This window comes from Macaca mulatta, chromosome 13 (assembly GCF_049350105.2).
Source record: "Macaca mulatta isolate MMU2019108-1 chromosome 13, T2T-MMU8v2.0, whole genome shotgun sequence".
NCBI classification, from domain to species: Eukaryota; Metazoa; Chordata; class Mammalia; order Primates; family Cercopithecidae; genus Macaca; species Macaca mulatta.
Window position 1 is genome coordinate 81,271,321 of NC_133418.1, and position 26,638 is coordinate 81,297,958.

The 26,638-nt window shown below is 37.5% G+C and overlaps 1 protein-coding gene across 24 annotated transcripts in view; it reads left to right on the top strand.

Moving 5' to 3' along the window:
- THADA (THADA armadillo repeat containing) overlaps positions 1-26,638 on the top strand; it is a 356,821-nt gene that overhangs the window by 23,973 nt on the left and 306,210 nt on the right. For 16 of the 24 annotated variants that reach the window (XM_077959640.1, XM_077959647.1, XM_077959639.1 and 13 more), the window contains 8 exons: positions 1,129-1,251; positions 4,824-4,947; positions 11,517-11,668; positions 15,286-15,496; positions 19,535-19,670; positions 19,951-20,087; positions 22,809-22,967; positions 24,664-24,821. In XM_077959640.1, the coding sequence (XP_077815766.1) occupies positions 1,129-1,251; positions 4,824-4,947; positions 11,517-11,668; positions 15,286-15,496; positions 19,535-19,670; positions 19,951-20,087; positions 22,809-22,967; positions 24,664-24,821 (1,200 nt within the window). Of the gene's footprint in view, positions 1-1,128; positions 1,252-4,823; positions 4,948-11,516; positions 11,669-15,285; positions 15,497-19,534; positions 19,675-19,950; positions 20,088-22,808; positions 22,968-24,663; positions 24,822-26,638 lie in introns of those variants that run through there. The other 8 variants (XM_077959642.1, XM_028831718.2, XM_077959655.1 and 5 more) reach the window with 2 other exon arrangements.

The window sequence follows — 26,638 nt, forward strand, 5'->3', positions numbered from 1 at the left end:
ATTGGGCTACCGCATCTGTTCATGATGGCCCTTCTATGACCTTTTCTCTGATTCCATAAAGCTTACATTTGGGATTAAAATCCAGAGTGGAAAGCACACACCCCTCCCCCCACCATTTTTTTTCAGGAGTTCAGGATCAGCCTGGGCAACACAGTGAAACCCCATCACTACTAAAATACAAAAAAATTAGCCGCACGTGGCAGTGTGCATCTGTAGTCCTAGCTACTTGGGAGGCTGAGGCAGGAGAATTGCTTGAACCTAGGAGCGGAGGTTGCAGTGAGCCGAGATTGTACCACTCCAGCCTGGGCGACAGAGTGGGACTCAGTCTCCAAAAAGAAAAAAAAAAAGAAAAAAAAAGGGTCTTGCTCTGTCACCCAGGTTGGAGTGCAGTAGTGTGATCATAGCTCACTGTACCCTCCACCTCCCGGGCTCAAGCAATTCTTCCTCCCCAGCCTCTGAAGTAGCTAGGACGACAGGGGCATACCACCATGCCTGTCTAATGTTTAATTTTTTTTTTTTTTTTTTAGAGATAGGGTCTCGCTCTGTTGCCCTGGCTGGTCTTAAACTCCTGGGCTCTAGTGGTCCTCCCACCTCAGCCTCCCAAAGTGTTGCGGTTACACGCATGAGCCACCACACATGGCCAAAAGGCCTTTCATTTTGGTGTAGTAAATCAACCTTGGGTTCTTTTTTGTAAAGAAAAAATCTAATGCTGGAGTTAAGGTAGTTTTAAGAAAAATTGGTAACAGGAGAAAGAATGCCCTTGCATTTTTATAGTTTTAAGCACCTCATAAAGTGATCATTATCAAATAATCCAACTTGAATTAATTGCGCAACACATTTATGGGGTGAAGAATTGGTAAAGTAGGGAAATGACTATATCATCTTCAGGTTTGTGCCAACTTAAAGGAAATAGAACTGTGGTTTAATAATAGTATTCTGCTTTGCAATAACAACTTTGTTTTTGGTATAAAAATTATTTTCCATCAAAAAGAAACATTATAAAATATTAAGAGATTAAAAATCAGTGCTCTCCTTGCCTGACGTTTTATTCTAAAGAATTTGCCTCTCAGGCTGACATTTAAATTTAATGTGTGGCTCACCTTTGCTTCATTTCCTTTGTCTCAAAAGTTGTTTTGTAGAATACAGGAAAGTTCTCAGGTACTTTATAAATTGGAGCAGAATAAATCCAAACATGAACCAGAGAAGGAGTTAACCAAACAGCACCCTTCTGTTTCTTTACAGCAGTATAAGGTAGGTGATATATTTCTAAACATAGACTTTTTTTAAAAATTAAAAAGTATAATGAATAAGCATTAAAGGGAAATAAATGGAAGTCTTTCGGTAAATTGTGTTTCTGTGCTTTTTTTCCTTCAGGCTGAGTATTACCTATTTCTTCTGCTGCTTTGGTGCTCTACTTGATGTAGCCTGGGTTATGGAACCAGTGTTGTACTGGAGGACTGTTACAGAATGACGTTAGTGGGCTAACCCCAGTCACTTTCAGCTCATGTGGGCCAGATGAATTTAGTACTTTAACAGAAGGGTAATTGATAGTACTGAACTCCGTCCTTCTCCAGGGCAGAAGACTGCTGTTGCTGGGCTGTTTTCTCGTTAGATTGAGATGACTTACAGAGGCTTGGTATTAATGACTCTTGGCCCATGGTCCAGCTGTGGAGGGAGCTTGCTGTCTGTCTCACATTGGAGTGAGCTTGAAGAGTAGGGCTGGATTTTAGGGCATTGTGTTAATGAAATGGATGGAAACCCAGGTACAGCAGCTCCAGTCTGGGCCAGGGCTTAGCTTGACAATCTTGAATTTCTTTTCAGCAGAACAGATTGAGCTTTTCACTGTTCTTCCCCCAAATCTAGCCTTTGAGAAGCAGACCCTTTTTTTCTCCTCAGGCCCAGATAGAAGACAGAACTTACCTATTTATTTTGAGAAAGAGGTAGATAAATAGATTGATGATACATTTGAACTATGACATGCTCACTACTTACGCTAAACATTATTATGGATGCCCTTGGTTTTAAGTTTTGTATTTAAAAGATAAAAAGCCATCAAACAAAGAATATTTCTATTCAAAGGCTAAAATCAGCTTGACTTCTTAAAATCTCAATGACTAAGATTGGGAAGTCACAACCTGAATTTTAAAGACATAGGTTTACTCCTGATTCTGCCACTTATTAGTTGGCTGACTTGAGTCTCATCAACTATAAGCAGAATTAGTAACCTTTCTCAAAAGATTGATTTGAGGATTAAATGAAAAAGCTCTTTGTAGACTATGTATTTCTCCACTTGATCTTAGCCAAAAGGCCAAGAAGTGATGTAACTATCTCTCTACAAAGCCTTGCTGGGAGTCATTAAAAGCGACTGGCGCTGGCTCATGCCTGTAATCTCAGCACTTTGGGAGATTGAGGCAGGAGGATCACTTGAGCCTAGGACTTCAAGACTAGCCTGGGCAACATAGCAAGACCCCATCTCTATTAAAAAAAAAAAAAAACCTTGAGACGGGCATGGTGGTGTGCACCTGTGGTCCCAGATACTCAGAAGGCTGAGGCTTGAAGGTTGCTGGAGTACAGGAGGTCAGGGCTGCGGTGAACCTTAATTGTACCACTGCACTCCATCCTGGGCAACAGAGCAGTGAGACCCTGCTTCAAAAAATTAATAAATAAAAATTTAAAAAGTGACTAGAATATATACTGAAGCCCCCAGTGTGCGTGTGGGACAGTTAAAAAAATTTCTTTTAAATTAATTAATTTTTTGTAGATGTGGGTTCTTGCTTGTTACCCAGGCTGGTTTCGAAATCCTGACCTCAAGTGATTCCCCCGCCTCCACCTCCCAAAGTGGTGGGATTACAGGCATGACATACTACCTACTCTCAACATTATTATGGATTATTTTGGATATTATGCCCAGCCTAGTTATTTTGTAGTTTCTCTTAGATCATTGGTAGATTTAACAATGCATTTCTCGTTTACTTTCTTTTTGTAAGGGGTAAAATGACGATTTGTGAAAACTCAGTTAAGTACTTGGAAATACAAAAGCTGTTTTTTGGATTGAGATTCTGAATTTTCGTGTATGCATGGTTTCTTGGTCTGTGCTTATAAGTATGCATGTTTTGAAAATTAGTGCTTAGAGTCTTAATCTGAGTCAGTCTCGTGGTTGTGGTACTTTTCCCCTACTGGCACACCTGTGGCTTTTGGAGGTTGTGACCTTGGCACTATATTGTCATGACTGTCACATCGTCAGAACAGTGGGTGCCGAGCACAGTGTGTGGTGTGCTCAGTGCCAATCGATAGACTTTAAGTGCTGGGGGAGAAGAGGAGGCTATTAGTTGAAAAAGACATCTTCTAGTCTAGTGGAGATTATTTTATACCTAAATAACTGTAGTAACTAGAGTCCTTCTACATTTATAAAATGTTAGATGTCCATGTTCTCATTTAACCTTTAATAAAAAGGCTGTGAGATAACATTCTTATCCCCACTTAACAAGTGAGAAAGCTGAAGCTCAGTGAAGTGCAATAACCTGTGTAAGGTTCCTCAGCTAGTAAGTGGTAGAGTCAGAACTCCAGTCCAGACCTGCTCTTGACTCCAAAATCTCAGTATTTTCTCCCTGCAACCCCCAGTACTAGCTTAATGAAGGCTTGGAGATAAGAAAGTACAGGGAGAACTCGGGGAATGGTGAATTCAGTGGTGTGAATGACGTAAAATACCTTAGGGAATGGAGGACTTGAGTAATGGGAAGTGAATCCAAAGAATCAAGTTGAAAATGGATAGCTTTCAGTGATAGGCCAAGGAAGATTTGGAAGCTTCACTGGGAACCATTAAAAGTGATTAGAGCATATACTGAGCGTTAATATGTATGTAGGATAGTGTGCTCAGCACTAGGGATGCAAACATAAAAATGTGGTCCCTACCTTCATCATGGCTACAGTCTGATTGCAGGAAAGAAGAACTATATTTAAGCATATAAATGATAATACAGTTTGAATGATACCTCCTAGTGGATGATCTTGTGTTTTTTAGATGGAGTTTTGCTCTTTCACCCAGGCTGGACTGCAGTGGCGTGATCTTGGCTCACTGCAACCTCCACCTCCTGGGTTCAAGCAATTCTCCTGCCTCAACCTCTTGAGTAGCTGGGACTACAGGTGCCCGCCACCACACCGGGCTAATTTTTGTATTTTTAGTAGAGACGGGGTTTCATCATGTTGGCCAGGCCGGTCTCGAACTCCTGACCTCAGGTGATCCGCCCGCCTCAGCCTCCCAAATTGCTGGGATTATAGGCATAAGCCACTACGCCTGGCCCTTGTTGTGTTTTAATGTGAATCCTGTTTCACTTATAATTAAAAGTAGTTTAACTAGGATATTTTTCAGTAATGGCCCTATTCCTTTGAAACCTAATAGAATTAATAACCTAATAAACTCTTAGGGCTTGTGGGGACCTAAAGGATAAATCCCCAAGGTTGCATGTTCTTCACCCTGGAAATGAATGCGGGGATCTTCGGTAGAGGCAGTGAAGACTAGGGCTGTTGAACCCAGTGAGACTGTGTCTTAAAAAAAAAAAGTGTACGTATCTGTCTGGGCTACAATAGAAATTGTACTTCTTGTTGACTCTGCAAATATAGGGTTTATTAAAGTCATGATATAGCTTATGGTCAAGGGTACTAACCTGAATTATTAAGCAAAGTGAACAACCAGTATCGTTTTTGAAATTTTTTATTTTTACGTTAAAAACAAAAACACCCACTCTAAAAGGGTGTTTAATACTATGAATATAACCTATTGTGACGTAATTATACTTACTGTAATTTTTTTTTTTTTTTTTAAGAATTTCATGTCATCCATTTGTAACAGTCTTTTTGAAGCATTGTTTCCTGGATCTTCCTACTCAACTAGATTTTCAGCTTTAACCATTTTAGGCTCAATAGCTGAAGTTTTTCATGTCCCAGAAGGTAAGTGTTTAGTAGTGTTATGGGAAATAATTTTTTTTCTTTCAAAACATACTTATTCTACATTTTGCTTTATTTGAAGTTTCAGTTTTGTTGCCTTTCTTTGAGGTTTTATTCTTACCATATAATTCTTGCTTGTACATAATGAAATTTGCCAGTAAAGGACAGAAGAGAAACTATCTCCCTTTTCATTGATCATTATTTGCCAACCCCAAAGTGTAATTTTCATGGATTATGCTTATTATGGAAACAGTTCCAGCTCTTACCTCCCTAATTTGTTTGTTGCTGTTTTAAGATAGTATCCAATCTGTTCTTTAAGTTTTAAAATTTGAAATAATAATAGCTTCTATTATATTTAATATTTCTCAGTGAGCTCAGTGGTTAAAATGTGGTTTCCCTTACATACTATCTGTTTCATATGCCTCAATCTGGTTTCGGAAAGACAACATGAGGCTGTAGTTTCCAAGTGTTCTGGTTTAATGATACCCTTTGTTTTTCCTTCTGTGTGGTTCTCAAGAGGGTGAAATTTCAGTTCCCTCTTCAAATCTTTTTTTTTTTTTTTCCTTTTTTGACAAGAAATTATTCCTTTTTTTTTCTTTTGAGACAGAGTCTAGCTCTGTCACCCAGGCTGGAGTGTGGTGGCATGGTCTCGGCTCACTGCAACCTCCACCTCCTGGGTTCAAGTGATTCTCCTGCCTCAGCCTCCCAAGTAGCTGGGACTTCAGGCACGTGCCACCACGCCTGGCTAATTTTTTGTGTTTTTAGTAGAGATGGGGTTTCACCGTGTTAGCCAGGATGGTCTTGATCTCCTGACCTCGTGATCTGCCTGCCTCGGTCCCCGAAAGTGCTAAGATTACAGACGTGAGCCACCGTGCCCTGCCAAAATGATTCTTTTTTCCGTGTACATGTGTGTATATGTGTTATAATGCGGGATTTCTTGCTTGTGCTCAGTCTTCCTTGACTGTGGTCAAACAGGAAAATATCCTGCTCAGCTGCTCTTTCACAGGGAATGGCCGAAGTACGAGGAGCTTTACGCTATCATTGGATTCTTTTTTATTTTAAAGTATTGGGCAAAGTGTAATTTTTTGACAGGACAGTTAGCTAATGTAATAGAGGCTTGCTTCATTTGGGGAAAATCAGTTTTTAAAAGTTTTTATTTTGAAAAAATTTAAATCAACAGCAAAGTTTCAAGACTAGTTCAATGAATAGCCATGTACGCTCTACCTAGATTCATCGTTTTTTTTTTGTTTTTGTTTTTTTTTTGAGACGGAGTCTCTCTCTGTTGCCCAGGCTGGAGTGCAGTGGCGTGATCACTGCAGTCTCTGCCTCCCAGGTTCAAGCAGTTCTTCTGCCTCAGCCTCCTGAGTAGCTGGGATTACAGGTACCCGCCACCATGCCTGGCTAATTTTTGTATTTTTAGTAGAGATAGGGTTTCACCATATTGGTCAGGCTGGTCTCGAACTCCTGACCTCAGGTTTTCCACCCTCTTCAGTCTCCCAAAGTGCTGGGATTACAGGCATGAGCCACCGCACCCGGCCGATTCATCAGTTATTAATATTTTGCAATATTTGCTATATCTGTGTCTTTTATTAATTTTATAACCATAACACGATCAAATTCAGGAAATAGAATGTTGATACAATGCTTTAATCGAATATGCAGTCCATATTTAAATTTTGCCAATTGTCCCAACAAATGGCCTTTTATATTATAGAACAAAAAACTAACTTCCCACAATCTGGGAAGCAACCCTAGATCATGCATTGCGTTTTGTTGTTATGCCTCTTTTTAGCTTCCTTTAATCTGGAAAGTTTCTTGTTTTATGATATTAACGTTTTGGAAGAATATGTCTCAATTGGGGTTTGTCTCATTGTTTGCTGATGACTTGATTCATGCTGTACATTTTTGCAGCAATGTTGTATGGGTGATATGGTGTTCTTCACAGGGCATCCTATTAGAGTATTGATGATATTGGCTTGTTACAGTATTTGTGTAAGAAATATGATCACCTTACTCAAGTGGGGATGGCAGGCTGAAAAATGGTCTCCAAAACACATCCACATCAAATCCTTAAGAAGCTGTGAATGCAAACTTTACGTGGAAAAAGGGTCCTTGCAGATGTTCTTAAGTTTAGGATCTTGAGGTGAGATATCTAGATTATCTTGATGGACCAAAAATGTCATCACAAGTATCCTTACAAGACAGAGGCAGAGAGAGATTTGACAAATGAAAGAGGAGGCAGTGTGACGGCGTAGGTAGAGATTGGCGTGATATGGCTCCAGGCCATGTAATGCCTGCAGCTGCTGGAAGCTGGAAGAGGCAAGGAACAGATTTTAGAGGCTCTGGAGTGCATGGTCCTACTGACACCTTGATTTTGAACTTCTGGCTTCCAGAACTGTGAGAGAATAGATTTCTGTGGTTTTAAGCCACCAAGTATGTGGTAATTTGTTACAGCATTCAGTGAATGCAGGAGTCTCCCGTCAGTTCATAAAATTTCAGTAGTACTTCAACTTAATTTAGAAAATAAGTTTTTACCTCAGAGTGATTGATTACTTCAATCATATAACAAAACGTTTCCTGCGCATTTGATGTAGTTGTAGCTGCACCTAAGTGTGTGGGAATTAAAACTAGGCTGAAGCGTACCTATAATTTTTCAGTCAAGAGAGTAATTTAAAACATTTAAATGTACTTTAAAAATGAAAACCCTGAGTCATCTTCCTAATGTATGAGTTTCATGTAATTGGGCAGTGACTTATGCCATTGTAATTATGTTAGACAACTGGGAGGTAATGCAAATGGAGCAAGCCATACTGTAGCCATTGCTTTTAAAGGAGACTTAAGAACCTTGACTGTGAAGTACAGGATAGGAGATGTAAATTCATCCTTCATTATCATCTCAAGAACTTCAGTGATAGGACTCTGATTTGAGATTAGTCAAATGGTTTCTGCCTTTCCTAGACCAAGAAGAATAAGTTGCATGCATCTTTCTTATGTGGAATCAAATGCCACAATATTGATGGTAATAAAATTCTACAATTAGATTAAAAGGATTTGTTCAGCAAATATTAATTTAGTGCTTATTATATGTCAAGCAACCAAGGATATTCACTGTCCCAAGCAAGGTGCTTCTTCCTTTGGAGCTTATGTTTCAGTGAAGGGAGACAGGAATGAACAAGTAATACATAGAATTTGTATACATTATTACATTATGTAGATGCAAGATTATGTAGATTATGTATGTACAAGATGTAGATAAGTTCTATGAAAAGTATTTCAAGAAGATAAGGGGGATATATAGAAGACCTAGGAGGCTGGAGAGTGTTAGTGGCTTCATACAGTGGTGTCATAAAGGGCTTCAAATTTGAAAAAAGCTCTTAAACAACTGATGGATGAAAGAATAAATAATGAAGGAAGTTAGAAAATATTTTGAGATGAGTGAAAGCAAAAATACAACATACCAAAACTTACACAATGCTGCAAAAGCAGTGCCTATAGGGAAAGTTATAGCTGTAAATGCCTACGTTAAAATATCTTGAATTAATAACCAAGTTAACTTTCTACCTCAAGCAATTAGAAGAGAAGAATGAACTTAAAAGGAAGGAAACAAAAAGATTAGAACAAAGATAAACGAAATAGAGAATAGAAAAACAACACAAATAACGAAACCAGAAGTTGTGTTTTTAAAGATCAACAAAATAGACAAAGTTTGCTAAACTGACTAAGATAAAAGAAAGACAGTACAAACAACTAAAATCAGAAATGAAAGTAGGAACATTTCTATTAAGTTTGCAGAAATAAAAATGATTATAAGACAATACAGTGAACAGTTGTAACACCAAGTTAGATAATCTACATGAAATGGACAAGCTTCTAGAAACATGACAATTACTGACTTGAGAAGAAATAGAAAATGTGAGCAGACCTTTAAGAAGAGATTGAATCAGTATTCAGAAGGTTCACAGAAGGAGAGAAGAGAAGGTTTAGGGTGAGTGACTTCTCCGGTGAAATCTACAAAACATTGAAAGAAGAATTACACCAGTCCTTCTCAGACTCTTTCAAAAAATTAGAGAGAAGGGAACACCTCCTACCTCATTTTATAAGGCCATCATTACCCTGATACCAAAACCAAAGACACTTAAAAGAAAACCGGCTGGGTGTGGTGGCTCATGCCTGTAATCCCACCACTTTGGGAGGCCGAGTCTGGTGGATCACCTGAGGTCAGGAGTTTAAGACCAGACTGGCCAACATGGTGAAACCCCATCTCTACTAAAAATACAAAAAATTAGCCGGACGTCGTGGCGGGTACCTGTAATCCCAGCTACTCGGGAGGCTGAGGCAGGGGAATCGCCTGAACCCGGGAGTCTGAGGTTGCAGTGAGCCGAGATTGCGCCATTGCACTCCAGCCTGTGTGACAAGAGCGAGACTTCATTTCAAAAAAAAAGAAAAAAAAGAAAAGAAAAAGAAGATGAAAGACCAATATCCCTTATTGCCTTATTGACGGCAAAAACCCTCAATAGAATACTAGCAAACCAAATCCAGCAGCATATTAAAAGTATTATATACCACGAGTAAGTGGAGTTTATCCCAGGAATGTAAGGGTGGGTCAACTTAAGAATAATAGTCAGTGTCATCACATTAAAATGAAGGTGGAAATACCATGTGATCATCTTAATTTATGCAGAAAAAGCATTTGACAAAATTCAGTACCCTTTTATGATTAAAAAAATGAACACAGCAAAACTAGGAATAGGAAGGACAAGATGATGAAGGACATTTGTAACACAACCACAGGTAACATCACACTCATTGGTGAGCAACTGAAAGCTTTTGCCCTAAGATCAGGAAGAAGACACAGATGCCCACCGTCACCACTGCTGTTCACTGTTGTACTGAAAGTTCTAGCCAGAGCAATTATACAAGAAAAAAATAAAAAGCAGTCAGATTGGAAAACAAGAAGCAAATCTGAACAGAGTTGTTAAGGAAGTAACAAAAACCTCAGGTGTCGGCTCTAGGAATTTCATAGGGTTGTGCTAACTTGTAAATTAAGATTAAATGAGAAATTTGTATCCCAATTTATATTCCTCAAATTATGTAAGCATAAGAATGTTTCCGTTTTCCTTAGGAGTTCACTTGTGAAATGTTTTTAAGTGTTCTTCACATTTTGCTGTGAAACCCTATTTTTCCACAGTTCTTGAGTCTTCATCCTAGAGTTAAGTGGAGTCAGTGATTGCCATCATTCTTTTTTTTTTTTTTTTTTTGAGACAGAGTCTCACGCTGTTGCCCAGGCTGGAGTGCAGTGGCGCGATCTCGGCTCACTGCAAGCTCCGCCTCCCGGGTTCCCGCCATTCTCCTGCCTCAGCCTCCTGAGTAGCTGGGACTACAGGCGCCCGCCACCGCGCCCGGCTAATTTTTTGTATTTTTAGTAGAGACGGGGTTTCACTGTGGTCTCGATCTCCTGACCTTGTGATCCGCCCGCCTCGGCCTCCCAAAGTGCTGGGATTACAGGCTTGAGCCACCGCGCCCGGCCGCCATCATTCTTTAGGATAATTTTTCTTTTCATCCGTTGGTTGGCTGAAATTTCTTTTTCACCAAAAGTTTCTGGAGATAAGTAGTTCTTAATTTCTTGCATATTATAAAATGTTTCCATTGTTCTTGTACTTGAATAAGAGTTTGATAGGCAAAGTTCTTCACACCTTCATTCCCTGAGGATTTTGTAAGCATTGCTTCATTATCTTTTAGCACTACGTGTTGTTATAGGGATGAATGCAGCCAGTCTAATTTTTTCCATTTTGTAGATGAATTGAGCTCTTCCCTGAATGGCCAGTAGATTCCTTCTTTATCCTTGACTCCCAGTAAGACTGTCAGGATATGTCATTATACTGATCATTCTGTGTTAGTTCATTCTAAGATACAGTAAGACTTTGCTTTTTTTTTTTTTTTTTTTTGAGACCAAGTCTCTGTTGCCCAGGCTGGAATGTACTGATGTGATCTCAGCTCACTGCAACCTCCACCTCCCGGCCTCAAGTGATTCTGCTGCGTCAGCCTCCCAAGTAGCTGAGATTACAGCCATGTGCCACCACGCCTGGCTAATTTTTGTATTTTTAGTAGAGATGGGGTTTTACTCTGTTGACCAGGCTGGTCTCAAACTCTTGACCTCAGGTGATCCACCAGCCTCGGCCTCCCAAAGCGCTGGGATTCCAGGCGTGAGCCACTGAGCCCGGCCAGGACTTTGTATTCTAGGTCAAGAAGTTTTATTAAGATTTTTAAAAAGATGTGTTTCTAAATTTACTTGTTTTTGTTTATTTTTAACAATAACTTAGGAATCTTTTATATAATATCTTTCGAAAGATAATGGAATGGTTTAAAATCTTTTTTAATTTGGAGAACTGGGGTACTTATTTTGTCATTTTAAGAAATAAATTGATGGAAAAGTTACTGTTTTGTGCTATCATGGGTAAAGTATGAAGTGTGGTTTTTTGGTACTAATTTTCTATAAATTTGGTCAAATAACTTCAGAAGATTGATTTTCTTTTGTTCACTTTTAAATCTTTTTGTTTTAAAAATATTTTTAGGTAGAATTTATACAGTATATCAGCTGAATCATGATATTGATGTTGGTCGTTTCCAAGCACTAATGGAATGTTTTACCAGCACTTTTGAAGATGTGAAAATGTTAGCATTTGATCTTCTGATGAAGTTATCAAAAACAGCTGTACATTTTCAGGTATCAGGACTTTTCTAGTATAAATGTGGTATATGCATGGAAACTTTCTATCAGCAGATAAAGCAATCTGAGGATTTTTCATGCACTTTGCGTCTGCCTTCTCATGTTTTTGGACTGTTTCTTTCAATTATCATTAACACCTCCCTACTATTTTGGGGTTGGTGGGAAAGGAGGAAATATCAAAAAGTAAATAAGGCCCAAATCAGTGAGCTTTGCTGTTTTTATTGCTTTCATAAAAAGGGAGGTGTAGGAGGTGGTAGGTTTTATTGTTTACCAGATTATTGGTAGATTTTAGTTAACTGTGGTTTCCCCTGTTTCCTTGGACATGTAATATTCGATTAGAACACATCGCTTACAGTAACTTGCATTTTTTGAGATAATCTCCCTTTTTCATACACTTGAGAAACTGAGTGTAAATGAGGTAGAGAGGATGTTTCTGGTTTTTCAACCAGCAATAGCTAAACTGAGACTGAAACTTACCAAGTACTTGAGGTTAACAACAGTCCCTGGGTGCTCTACCTCATCCCCAGCCCCTCCATTCTTCCTGACACATTGCTCTTCCCACTTTGGGGTAGGAATTAAAGATGGGGTTGGAAGTGAACACATTGCATGGGGATGAGTCTGCAGGGGACTTCCAGACCCAGGCTCTCTGCCCTTGAGGCTTCTCCTGGGGCTGTTGGGTCACCAGCAGAATACTGGTTCTGGAGCTTAGCTATGGCTTTCTATTAGAGCTCTATAAAGGCTGAGGGTGCCTGCTGCAGCTGAGCCATGGTCTAGGCTGTGGTTGTTCAGCTGTGTTTAGGGCATGGTAGCTTGTAGATGCAGTGAGATTCTGTAGGATCACATGCCAGAGAGGGTAGTATCTGTTTCTGTGGCTTCTAGATGGCTATGTAGAACATCTATCTATCTATCTATCAGAACAGCTATCTTTTTTGACTTGGGTCCATATTGGAAGTTGCTGTACAGCATCTACCGATGCCTATGATTTTTCAGGTGCCCTTGTGAGCAGAAAGTTCCCTGGTGCTCAGGCTGCTAACTTTCGTTACCATACACAGGTTTTAAAGAGGAGATTTTCTCTTCCTCTGTCTGCCCCTCCTCACCTTATCCTTCATCACGTCACCTCATATTTTGTCAATAGTGATGCCTCATTCTTGGCAAATATTTTGAGAGTACCTGGATGGAGAAGGCATATTATGGCATAAATGTGAAAGACTTGGCCCTTGCATCACTAAGGGGCTTAGGGGACCTCTGCATCTCTAAATTTGATAAACCTGTGCTTGGTATAGTGACACTAGCCATAGAATTCAAGAAATTTAGTACCACATGTGGTTTGCTATAGGATTTTGCTTATACTCTCTGTCTGGCTTGCAGATTAGTAAAATAGTTAAAGGAATAGGCATTCAAGACTTAAAAATATTAATTATATATTTGTATCAGGGTTTTCTAGAGGGACAGAACTAATAGGATAGATGTATATCTAAAGGATAGTTTATTAAGGAGCATTGACTCACACGATCACAAGGTGAGGTCCCACAATAGCCCTCTGCAAGCTGAGGAGCAAGGAAGCCAAAGCTGAAGAACTTGGGAGAGTCTGATGTTCCAGGGCAGGAAGCATCCAGCATGGGAGAAGTAGGCCAGAAGACTAAAGCAGTCTAATCTTTCCATGTTCTTCTTCCTGCTTTTATTCTGACTGCACTGGCACCTGAGTAGATTGTGTTTACCCAGATAGAGGATGCCTTTCCCAGTCCACTGATTCAAATATTAATCTCCTTTGGCACCCTCACAGACATAACCCAGGAACAATACTTTGCATCCTTCAATGCAATCAAGTTGACACTCAGTATTAACCATCACAATATTATATTTCCAAAGTCTTTCTTTGGGTGTGCCTTATATATAATTAATTTTTTAATATAGTTAAGTTTACAGCAGTTTTTGAATGCTAACCTGATTTCTCTAAGGACGCGTACGTACGTATTGTTGACGGCATATTTTTCTCATAAGTAGCTTGACTACCCTGTTCACCTAGTTTACTCCCCTTCTTTCTGTGGAGCTGCATATCCTAGATCTTTTGTCATATTATACTTTGATTTACCTAAGATGATGGAACAAAGACATTTTAGACTTTAAAGGCTATTATTTTTCTTACTAATGGTTAATAAAACAGTTCTGGGACTTAATTGTCAGTTAAAAAATGGCGTAGATGCTTAGTTGGTTCTAATACTTGAACTTTGGCCACTACTTTTAAGTTTTTTATTTAGGTCATAGAAAATAAACATATCAAATGGTAAAGAATTTAAATTGGAATAAACATATTTAAATCAGCACATTTGATATCTACTGTTGTGAAATTATAAAACATCATCAAATATTTGTAGACCTGTAATCTACTTCAAAATTGAGTGTATAATTATTTTCTACTGACATAAGATAGGGCATAATCCTAGTAGAATCAGAATATTATTGAGCAGCCAAACCCTGACTTCCAGACTGGTGAACACACAGCTTGCCAGTTGTTGAAGTTGGGACTAGGACTCATGTCTTCTGTTGTCAACCCAGTGCCTTTCCGTGACTACAACAGCACACTGTCCTTTGTTCTGTCTTCTTTAGGACAGGCGATGTGAGTGGATGTTTCTATGAGATATAGGTGTGGGAGCACTGATGTATAATTTCTGAGGCTGAATTGATCACTTTGTTTTCTGCACACACGAAGTTTTGCCAGGTACAGCTTCCCAGGGGATTTGCAGTTTTCTCCAGTGAACTAACTGTATAGGAAGGAGGAAGGGAGAAGGGCAGCCATATGATGCCCAGGTGAAACATCAGCCCAGAGAGACTATGAACTGCCCTGTCTAGAAATAGTGAAGATAGTCTGGCTGTAATCATAGCAAAATTCTAAAGGACAAAGTACACTTTTGCTGAAGAAAGAAGCAGTTTTAAAAAAAGGTTTTATCAGTGTTGAATTTCCCAATTGAAATTATTTCCAACCGATTAATAATCATTAATTACTGTAATAAAAAACTTACCTATATTCAGGGAGAAAGGAAATTAATACTTATATTGAGTTACAGTTGTATGCCAGGCTGTTTTTTTTTTTTTTTTTTTTCATAGAGACAGAGTCTCGCTCTATTGCCTAGGCTGGAGTGCAGTGGTGCAGTCATAGCTCATTGTAGCCATGAACTCCTGAGCTCAAGTGATCTTCCTCTCTCAACCTCTTGACTTGCTGGGACTACAGGTGTGCACCACTACACGCAGTTAATTTTTAAGTGTTTTTGTAGAGTAAGTTTTTTGTCTCACGGTGCTACCCAGGCTGGTCTCAAGACTCCTAACCTCAAGCGATCCTCGCATCTTGGCCTTCCAAAGTGATGGGGTCACAGATATGAGCCACTGCACCCAGCCTGTGTTGTTTTGTTTTTTTGAGATGGGGTCTCACTATGTTGTCTTGGCTGATCTTGAGCTCCTGGCCTCAAGTAATCCTCCTCCATCAGCCTCTTGAGTAGCTGGGACTGCAGGCTTGAGCCACTGTACCCAGCACCAGGCTGTGTTTTAAATAATTTACTATTTTTTTAAATTAAAGAAATCTTTAATTTGACAGTTACTGAGTCTGTGCTTTATTCTAGGATTCAGAGAAACTGCAAGGCTTATTTCAGGCAGCATTGGCGCTCAGCACAAGCACCAAACCATACGACTGTGTGACAGCTTCCTACCTGCTGAACTTCTTAATCTGGCAGGATGCTCTACCGTCATCCTTGTCTGCCTACTTAACTCAGCAAGTTGCATGTGGTGATGGAGATAGACCAGCTACTGTGGTGGAAAGGAACACATTAATGGGTTTGTATTGATGTTTGCTCTTATCAAAACTGGTATCTTACTCTGTCAGTATTCATTTGGCTAGAATATTTAATGGTTAAACATATACTCCGTGACTTTTTATTTAAAAGTTTATCAGCATATAAGAGCACTGTGGGTTCTTATTATGCAAATGAACAGTTTACTCAGCTATAATACTTTTTTCTAAACAGAAGATTTATGTTGAATAAGCACATATACAAATATTTATTAATAAAGTTCTTTTTAAATGAGAATGACCTCTTTCTCCACCAAAAGTTTGCTTTTTTTCCTGCATAAATTATACTGTGACTAGAGACAGACCATCTTTATTATTTCTATATAGGCAGAGTTCCTTTGTCTGTCAGGGTTTATGTTTTAATTGACTGTCATACCCCTGTCTTTCTCTCTTCCCAGATAGCCAGTTCCAAAACCTATGGTCTGAGATTGTTCAGATCTAGTGATTTTCCACAAATATTTATTGGGGATTCATGTACTTAATTTTATGCTAGTCAGTCTTCATTTTGGAATTGTACTAGAAATAAGGACAGATAAGGATTTTTTTTTTTTTAAATAGGAAAAGGGAGATCAGATATAGAGAGTTAAAAATTATTATTTCCAAGATGGTAGAAACAGCCACAAAAAAGAGAACTAGTAATGGGAGGAAAAGAGGAGGCCATGGTTAGTTCTGATGGGATTGTTGCCAGATATCTGGAGATAGAGAGATGACAGTACCATGGAGGATGATACTTGCCTACTTGAATTGCTTCATGGCTGGATTTAAAAGGAGACCGTATTGAGACAGTGGGAAGAGGACTGCAATTGAGGTGAATAGGGAGTACATGCCTCACATAAAGACTTTCAATTCAAGACATTTTAGGACTTTATGAGATATTTCAAACATACAAAGAATATTTAAATATAGAAGACTTAAGTATATATACATGTAATATATATAAATAATATGTAAAAAGTTCACAAGTTTTGTTCACAAGCTAGGTGATCACACTTACCGTAGTCATACAATAACACCCATATCTTTGAAGCCTTTCCTTTATCCTAGCTGTATTTTATATTTTTATCTTTTTTTGTTTTTGTTTTTGTTTTTGTTTTTTTTTATAATATTGCCTCTGGCATATGTATTATATATTATTCAGTTTTACATGACACTGAATTTTCTCAGTAGTACTTACTGTATATATTAAACAGATTTACCACAATTTATGAATCTGTTCTCCTGTTGATGGATTTTTTTCCCTAAATAAATAATGCCAATGTAAACATTCTCATATAGATCTTTTACATATAGGTTGAGCATCCCTAATCCAACATCTGAAATAGTCCAAAATCCAAAGTTTTTTGAGTACCAACATGACACTCAAAGGAAATGCACATTGGAGCATTTTGAATTTCAGATTTTCACATTTGGGGTGTTCAAAGTATGGTGCAGATATTCCAAAATCTGAAAAAATATAAAATCTGAACTCTTCTTGTCCCAAACATTTCAGATAAGGGGTACTCAGCCTATATATTAATATATCTTCTAATGCACATATCTAAGAGTTTGTGGTAAACAAATGGAATAATTTGGTCACAAAGTATGTGCATCTTGAGCTTTATGAGATGATGCCAAGTAGGCTTTTAAATTACACTTTCACCAGCAAATTCTGAGACTTGTATTGCATCACATCATCACCATAATTTGCTGTTGTCAGATTTTAAAATTTTGTGTAATATAAAATACTATTTAATTGTGGTTTCATCTTACATTTTTCTGATTACTAATATAATTACTTTTTCCCATGTTTATAAGCCATTTACTTTTCCCCCTCAATGCAATGCCTTTTTGATGTCCTTTGTCCAGTTTTTCTGTAGGGTTGTCTTTTTCTTATTGATTTTTAGGAGTTTTTAATACATTCTGACTGATAATGATTTGCTGTTTTTACACAAATCTAATATTTGGAATATAACCTTCTCCTTCCAAGGCATGAGGGGAGACGTCTGTTATACTGGTATAACTGGACATGTACATGCAAGAGAATGAAATTAGATTCACTACCTTACGCCATATACAAAAAGTAGCTCACAAGAAATCAAAGACCTAATATAAGAGCTAAAACTATGAAACTTAGAAGAACACATGGATGTCAATCATTGTGATCTTGAATTAGCCAGTGGTTAGTCATGACTTCCAAAGTATAAGCCACAAAAGGAAACAAAAAATAAATTGGACTTCATCAAAATTTAAAACTTGTATGTGAAAGGATGCCATTAAGACATTGAAAAAGCCTGAAAAATGGGATATTTGCAAATCCTACGTCTGATAAGGGACTTTTGTCTAGTATATATAAAGAACTTTTACAACTCACTAGTGAAAGGACATAACCACATTTTAAAAATGGGCAAAGAATCTGAATAGATATTTTTCCAAAGAAGGTATACACATGAACAGTAAGCACATGAAAAAGTGCTCAGCATCAAAAGCCTTTGTAGAAGTGCAAGTCAAAATCACAGTGAGGAAGCACTTCACAGCCCATAGGATGACTATAATTTAAAAAATAGATGATGACAAGTGTTGATGAGGATGTGGAGAAAGTGGAACCCGCATAGACTGTTGGTGGGATTTTAAAATGCTGTATCTGCTTTGGAAAATAGTCTGACAGTTCCTCAAAAGGCTAAACATAGAGTTACCATGTGACCCTGCAGTTCTACTCTTAGCTCGAGCTGCTATAACAAAATACCATAGACTAAGTGGCTTAAACAGAGACCATTATTCTCATAATTTTAGAGGCAGAGAATTCCAAGATCAAGTTTCCAGTACCTGATAAGGGGCCTCTTTTTGACTCTCAGATGGCCATGTTGCTGTGTGCTCACATGGCAGGAAGAGAGAGCAAGCTCTGGTCTTTGTTCTTATAAGGACACTAATCCCATTAGGAGGGTCCTAATCTCATGACTTAATCTAAACCTAATTACCTTCCAAGGTCTCTGTCTTCGATTATCACGTTGGGGATTAGGGCTTCAGCATACCAATATTGGGGTGGGGGAGGGAGCACAAACATGTAGTCCACGACAAGCATATACCTAAGAGAAATGAAAACATACATCTAAACAAAAACTTGTACAAGAATGTTTATAGCAGCATTATTCATAGTAGCCAAAAAGTGGGAACAATCCATGTGTATCAACAGATAATTGGATAAATAAAATGTGGTATGTCCATGTGGTATGGCTATACGGTGAACTATTACTCATCTATAGGAGGGAATGAAGTATTGATACATGCTGCAGCATGGATGAACTTTGCAAACATTTTGCTAAGTGAAAGAAGCCAGTTCCAAAAGATGACATATTGTGTGATTCCATTTATATGATCCGTCCAGAGCAGGCAAATCTATAGACAGAAAATAAACTAGTGGTTGCCTAGTTTATTTTCTGTCTATAGATTTGCCTGCTCTGGACGGATCATATAAATGGAATCATGCAATATGTGATCCTCTAGGGCTGGAGAAGGGTAGAGGTGCAAGGAGAGCAGTGACTGCTAACAGGTAAGTTTCTTTTTTTTTTTGGTTTGGTGGCAGGAGGGCAGTGAAAATGTTCTAAAATTAATTATGGTGATGGTTGTACATATGTGACTAGTAAAAACTATTGTATACTTCAAATGTATGAATTTTGTGGTATATGAATTACTTTTCAAAAAAACTGTTCTTTTTTTTTCTTTTTTAATTTGAAAGCCATCTGCTGTCCAGTGAGCAGATGCCACATCAGCCTCGGGTTTGATATCCTAGTGAGAGGATGTTTAGGAGGAAGGACTAAGAGTGGATGCTGTAATGGATACAGGCAGTTTAGGGAAAGACACTGAGTTCTGCCTTAACTAGAAATGAGCAGCCCTGTTGGATAACCTTGAAAGATCTCTTTTTGATTAAAAAAACTCTAGTGTAAAGTTCATTTGAGTTGGGCATATTAATGGGAACTGTTCTGCTGTTCGTACATTTACAAATGTTTTAAAATTGACATTACTTTGATTTTGTTTGCTTTTTCTAGTTATCAAATGCTTGATGGAAAATCTTGAGGAGGAAGTGTATCAGGCTGAAAATTCTCTGCTTCAGGCAGCAGCATCATTTCCAATGTATGGGCGTGTCCACTGTATAACAGGAGCTTTGCAGAAGTTATCTCTAAAGTAAGGATTTCCATAGCTACCTTCCTGTCTCAGAAATCCATTCATTTCTGAGCTTTAACCTCTTGTTGGAATGTATTCTGGGAAAGGCATGCAGTCTATTGCTTTGAATATAATTGAAAATCAGATTTAAAAACATACATATCTGCGTATATTTTTATGTCTCACATATTTTATATATTGAACAGTTTTGAAACACGAATTCAACTCCTTTTATCTAATTTTCATTTTTAAAATGTGATTTTTGCTTTTAGTATAAATTTCCCTAATGTTCTTGTTGCAGCAGCCTGCAGTTGGTGAGCGAGTGGAGACCTGTGGTAGAGAAGCTCCTTTTGATGTCCTACAGGCTTTCCACTGTGGTATCTCCAGTCATTCAGAGCTCATCCCCTGAAGGCCTCATACCAATGGACACTGATTCAGGTTAGCAAAAGAAGAAGGCAGGCTAGAGTGCTGTGGTTTGATTATTATGTCTTTACCTCTTTTTTCCTAAGTATTTCTTTTTTTTTTTTTTTTTTTTTTGAGACGGAGTCTCGCTCTGTCGCCCGGGCTGGAGTGCAGTGGCCGGATCTCAGCTCACTGCAAGCTCCGCCTCCCGGGTTCGGGCCATTCTCCTGTCTCAGCCTCCTGAGTAGCTGGGACTACAGGCGCCCGCCACCTCGCCCGGCTAGTTTTTTTTTTGTATTTTTTAGTAGAGACGGGGTTTCACCGGGTTAGCCAGGATGGTCTCGATCTCCTGACCTAGTGATCCGCCCGTCTCGGCCTCCCAAAGTGCTGGGATTACAGGCTTGAGCCACCGCGCCTGGCCTTTCCTAAGTATTTCTTTGGGGAGATATAAAGCTAAATTGAGGAGAAAAGAATTATTGTTATTTGTGGCATTTCTGCCTTTTAGCAATAGTTTTAACTATTAAAAAGTAGCAAAAAAAAAAAAAAATCCCAAACCAGGGGATGAGCAAGGTACCTCCTACCCCAGGTTAATTGAGTTATATAATACTATATAATTTGAGCATCCCAAATCTGAAAATTGAAGATATGAAATGCTCCAGAATTTGAAACTTTTTGAACACCAATAGGATGCTCAAAAGAAATGCTTATTGGAGCATCTGGATTTTGGATTTTCAGATTAGGGCTGCTCAGCCATTAAGTACAATGCATATATTCCAATATTCAAAAAAATAAATTCGGGACGTTTTTGGTCCTAAGCATTTCAGATAAGGGATACTTAACCTATACTAAAATGGAGTATTCCTTTTAATACACAGAAAAATCATGAAATATATTTATATTTTGTGTTGAAATAAAGTTTGTAAATGTATTTTAGAGTGGAAATGAGAGGCTTGTATTAGAAAACCTGAGTGTGTCATAAACACGCACTGTATCATACACTGAAATACCTTGGGCTGATAATTGAGGTAATGTGGAGTTACGTGTTTTGCATAGAGAATATTAGGCTTTGTTCTTTCCTAAAAATGAGTTAGAAGATTGGTGATGGTTCATGATAGTAAGACACATTTATTTAGCCTGATGGTAGTCTAAATACCACATTATTTTATTATTATTATTTTTTTTTTGGTAGAGATGGGATCTTCCTTTGTTGTGCAGGATGCTCTTGAACTCCTGACCTCAAGCAATCCTTCTGCCTTGGCCTCTCAAAGCATTGGGATTACAGGACTGAGCCACTGTGCCGGCCTTAAATACCAAATTTTGACGCTTTAGATTTTCTACTTGAGCAGTGCATAAGAATAAGGAACATGGAGTCTTATAGCTAATATTTGGGTCAGCAAAGTACCCATCATATATTCTGGATGAGAAATCTTGAATATTTCTGTTACCTACTGTGGGTAGATCCTACAGAGAATGCTAACATTATCTTTATTAGTGAAGAGTTTTAAGGTATCAGTTGGTCTCAAAAATTGTCTTTGCCCCACAGACTTTTCCTTCATTCTCCCTGCCTTTTTACCTCTGGTTGTCTTCATTTTTGCTGCTTCTTCCCTGTGTTATTTGCCATACATTCTGAATTTCTTGAGAAAAGTCTCCCCTGAAAGCTGTAAAATTGAATGGATGGGATTCTTACAAATTTATTCTCATCTTTTCTTGGTCTGTGGGGGGTTTCTTTGGGGGTCGTTGTTAGTTTTTCATGGCTGTTCCAGGAAGGAACATAAGATGTTGATTGAATCATCATGATAGTAAGTTGAGTGTTTGTATTTCCCATAGTACCTAAATAATAGATGTAAATATAATAGATGTACAATAAATACCGGTTCTTTGATTTGTTAATTGATTTCAGATGATTTCCCATGGCTAGTTTTGAAAATCTGAGCCTAACTCCTTACTACCTAGCCGTCCATTCATTCCTTCAACTCATGTTTCTGAACCTCTGCCATGAGCCAGTTTCTGTTATAGGCACTGGTCACTCAGTAATGAACAAAGTGTTGCATTCATGGAGCTTACATTTCCTAATCCAGTGAGTGCTTAGGGAATAAAAATGAAACTTAATGTAATATGAAGACTGTAAATCATAATTAAATCATATTACATAATGTGTTTCAAAGTTGTGGAGTCTTTATGATATTCTTGTCCTATAAAAGATTGTTTTTGTTGTTGATGGGTTTTTAAAAATGTCTTTTTACCTTTCTATCTTTAAACTTTGATACCTTATATTATAGATAGGGAGATAACCTCTCCTATTTTTTGTTATTTATTTATATTTTAAATCAAATACTGATTTTGTTCTACTTTTCTGTTGCCTGCTTCATTTTTCCTTCATAGAGAAATAGCATCTTAAAACTAAATTTATTGAAGTTTATTGCACTTCTTTGACATGATTAGCACCATATTTGAGATATTTAGACAACACTAAGAAAAGCAGTGTAGATGACATGGCAGCCTTTGTCCTGTGGACAGTTTCAGTTAGGTTTTTTTGTTGTTACATTTCAGTCTAAATTGCCATATTTTAAAAGTACACTCAAGCATCATGAAAACTCTATAAATAATTTTCATATTATCTACCCTGTGAGTCCCTTCTAATAGAGCTGATTATTAAGTATTGAAAATTACAGATTTTTTGAGGTTAAGTATCCCCAAGAGAAATCTGACATGTGATGTGTTACTGGGGTTTCATGTACACTAATTTCTTTCCCTCAGAGTCAGCAAGCCGCTTACAGATGATTCTGAATGAGATTCAGCCTCGAGATACTAATGATTATTTTAACCAAGCCAAAATATTGAAAGAACATGATAGCTTTGATATGAAGGACTTGAATGCCAGTGTGGTGAATATTGATATTTCTACAGAAATCAAAGGTAACTTGTATGAAATGGATACTGTAATTCGTGTTTAACAAGTAAAATGTACAGAATGCCCTTTTTATATAGTAAATTAGAGGTTGCAAATCTGTGCAGAACATTTCTAGAAAATAAAGTTTTTTAAAAATTTGGTTTTGGGAAAGATTTGGGTTTAGGAATGCATTTATAAGACTTTTACCAGACTATTAGGTGCTGTTGTGCAGTGTACAAGCTGTTAGAACAAAAAGCCTTGGAGTGGTGAAACCTGCCTTGACAGCCCAGGTGATGTAAGAGCAGTGCTATGATGTACCTGGGTTTGGGTAGCAGTCAACTTCTCCCAGCAATGTGGTTCATTGTCTGCTGTGGGAGTTCTTCAAGTCAAGCAGGCTTTTAAAGGAAACAAACCTTATTAGTAAAATGGGAGCTGCTTTGTTGTATCAAGCCTCCAGAATTCGAGTTCTTACATCTTGTTTGATCATTAGTTGTTACTAAATTTTCTGTAGTGCTGTAAAACATCATCAGAAGCAGCAATTTCTTAGTGATGTATTACATATTCTACATTCTCCACTAGGTGGGGATATTGTCTTGCAAAAAATTATCTCCACACTTAAATTTTTAAATTACACAAAATAAAATATAAATGTAATTATAGCCTATTGTAATAGTTTCAAACAACAGAGGTAAATATTAATTAAAAACAAATTAAATTCCTCCTAGGTTTCCTCTCCAATTCCATGTCTTCCCTCTTTAGTGCAATATATCATTTTATACTTATTCTATATATTTATGTGTATGTACACTTACCCATTTAATGCATTGGGCTTTTTAAATAAAAACACAAATGAGATTACCCTGTAAGTACCTTTTTGCTAGTGTGCTCTTTTACTTAATATAATAGTTCATCTTGTATTTTAAAAAAATGTCAGTACCAAAATACTCCTAAAACTAGAATAAGAGAGTAAGTAAGGGTAATTATAGCTTATTGGCCACGGGAATTAAATATATTTTGAAAGATAATTTGTATTTTCCTTTGATTTTAAAAGTTATACTCTGCTCCTTTACTAATGCAACAGACATCCTCACCAAAATAAATAAGGAGTATATTTATTATAGACATCCATATCATACTTTATGATAGAGAGGCAGAGTTTGTTTAATCTTTGGAAATTAAAGATTAAACTTAAGTTTTGGAACAATATTGTGTTTTATTTTAAAATTTAATTTGAAAATAATAAATTAAAATACTGGACCTGGCATAGTGGCTCATGTCTATAATCCCAGCACTTTGGGAGGCCCAGGCAAGAGAATCGCTTTAGTCCAGGGGGTGATGTGGTGAAACCCTGTCTTTACAAAAAAATGCTAAAATTAACTGGGTGTGGTGGCGCATACCTGTATGCAGGAGGCTGAAGTGGAAGGATTGCTTGAGCCTGGGAGGTCATGGCTGCAGTGAGCCGTGAGCATGCTACTGCACCCCAGCCTGGGTGACAGAGTGAGATCCTGTCTCCAAAAAAGAAAAAAAAAAAAACTTAGCATGATTTCTTCTCATAACACATGCTTGACAAATGTTAGCTTTTTTCCTTCTGAATAAATATAGCATGACAAATTGGGTTTGTTCAACCAGATTATTCGTGGGGAAATTATGAATAAGCTTGTTTTTAGAAACCTGGGATGTGAGTAATCAAGGTTGCAATAGTTGTGTTTTTTTTTGTTTAAGGTAAAGAAGTAAAAACATGTGATGTAACCGCGCAGATGGTGCTGGTATGTTGTTGGAGAAGTATGAAGGAAGTTGCTTTACTTTTAGGCACGTTGTGCCAGCTTCTGCCCATGCAGCCTGTGCCAGAATCTTCTGATGGATTATTGACAGTGGAGCAGGTAAGGCAGATGTTTATTCCACCATGTATAATTTCTGGTCAACCCATAAATCACAAACTTTATTTTATAACCCAACTTTAAAAAAGGTTTAAAATTTTTCTTGAATAAAATCATACAGATGTCAACTGAAGAAAGTTCATGGTAATTTAGAATGTTAGACTTTATAATACATTTCAAAACTGTGGCATTTTTGGAAATATTTTTCTAAGGTGTATAAATAACTGTAGATTTTACCTCACTTTTAACTGTAGTATTATCTCTAATTTTTATTTCTCCATTTTACATACACAGACTTAAACTTTAGCTTAAAATTGTGTGTTTAGTAAAACTCTGCAAATCTCTTTAAATTTTGGAAAGAAAAAAAAGTAACATGTTGGTTGATTATGGATCTCATGTTCCCCACTGCATTGATAGTAAAGTTGTAGTCTTGGTTTTTTTGGCTGACTTTTGTTTTAAGACCACAAAGTTAGTTCACCATCTGGGACTGTTCAAGTGACTTGAGTTCTGTGTTTACAAGAAATTAGCTTACCACAAGCATTTCATTTGGAAATATTTTAGATTTATTAGATTTCTGTTTTTAATTGATTCCCTCTTCCTTTCCATATGGTTTTGACAAATCCATTTCCCACCATTTTTCAGCAAAGATATATAACATGTACTTTCATTTTTAACTTTTTAAAAATAAAGACAACTTTGTCCCTAGGGTGTTACAATTCAAGAACAAAACAAATATTGTAGTATGCTAATGCTGATTATTTCTATAATAACCACAGGACTAGTTCCATGGAAATAATGCTAACGCTTTTTTTTCTCACACTCTGTGGCTTATGTTGCATGCATCTGGTTAACAGCTGGGCTTGTGATGTTGCAAGGCCCTGAGATGAAGAAAGGCAAAAGCTCACAAGACACTTCAGGCATCATTATGTTCCTTATTCTTTTCCAAATCAAATAGGCGTTAGTGTCCTAGAGTTACTTGCAGTCATTGCTGGTGACTGGCTATAGTGCCAATGCCAACATCTTTGCTGAGGAATCCAGCTATGATTAATGATTACTTCACTGATGTTCACTGTCTTGCTAAGAAGTAAACATGTGCTAGAGGCCTTTGATTTCCCAACTTCTCTTTCCAAGGACAAGTTAAAACATTTAGTTTTTTGAGTTTGTTGGGTAGTGTTTAAAAAACAAATTAAGGGAAATGTATTTTGCTTTTACTGTAACTGAGAAAGACCTGAAAGCTTCCTATGAACGTTGTTTTGCCTTGACACCTTTTACATAGCACCCAAATCTTACGTATTTAATTTATGTGTGACAACTGTGATAAAATTGGGAATTAATGTAACATAAAAGAGATGTTTGTAAAAGAAAAACAAACCAAAACAATAATTATCACAGAAAGACAGGTTCTTATAAACCAAAGAATTCTTCCAGTGACTGCTTGAATACAAAATAAGGTCCTGACTGTTTTTCTGTAAAACATTAGTTTCCATTCTAATGAGGTCCAGTCATTTTTCCATGTTGCCATTCACATGGTAACTTCACATACATAGGTGTGAGAAGAAACTGATGACTGAATGAGCGATGAAATTTATATGTAATAGCAGTATTCTAACAGTGAAACCCCACCCTCTGTGAAAAACTTGATTCTTCATATTGCTGACTTTAACTAAAGAAATGTCTCAGTTTAGGAGTCAATAAAAATCCAAAGTCATCAAGAAATTAGTGTTATTTACATTACTGGAGGATTTCTGCTTTTAAACATAACATTTTGCCCCATGAACTTCCTTTAAATTAATAATAATTAAATATACTCACGTGTGTTT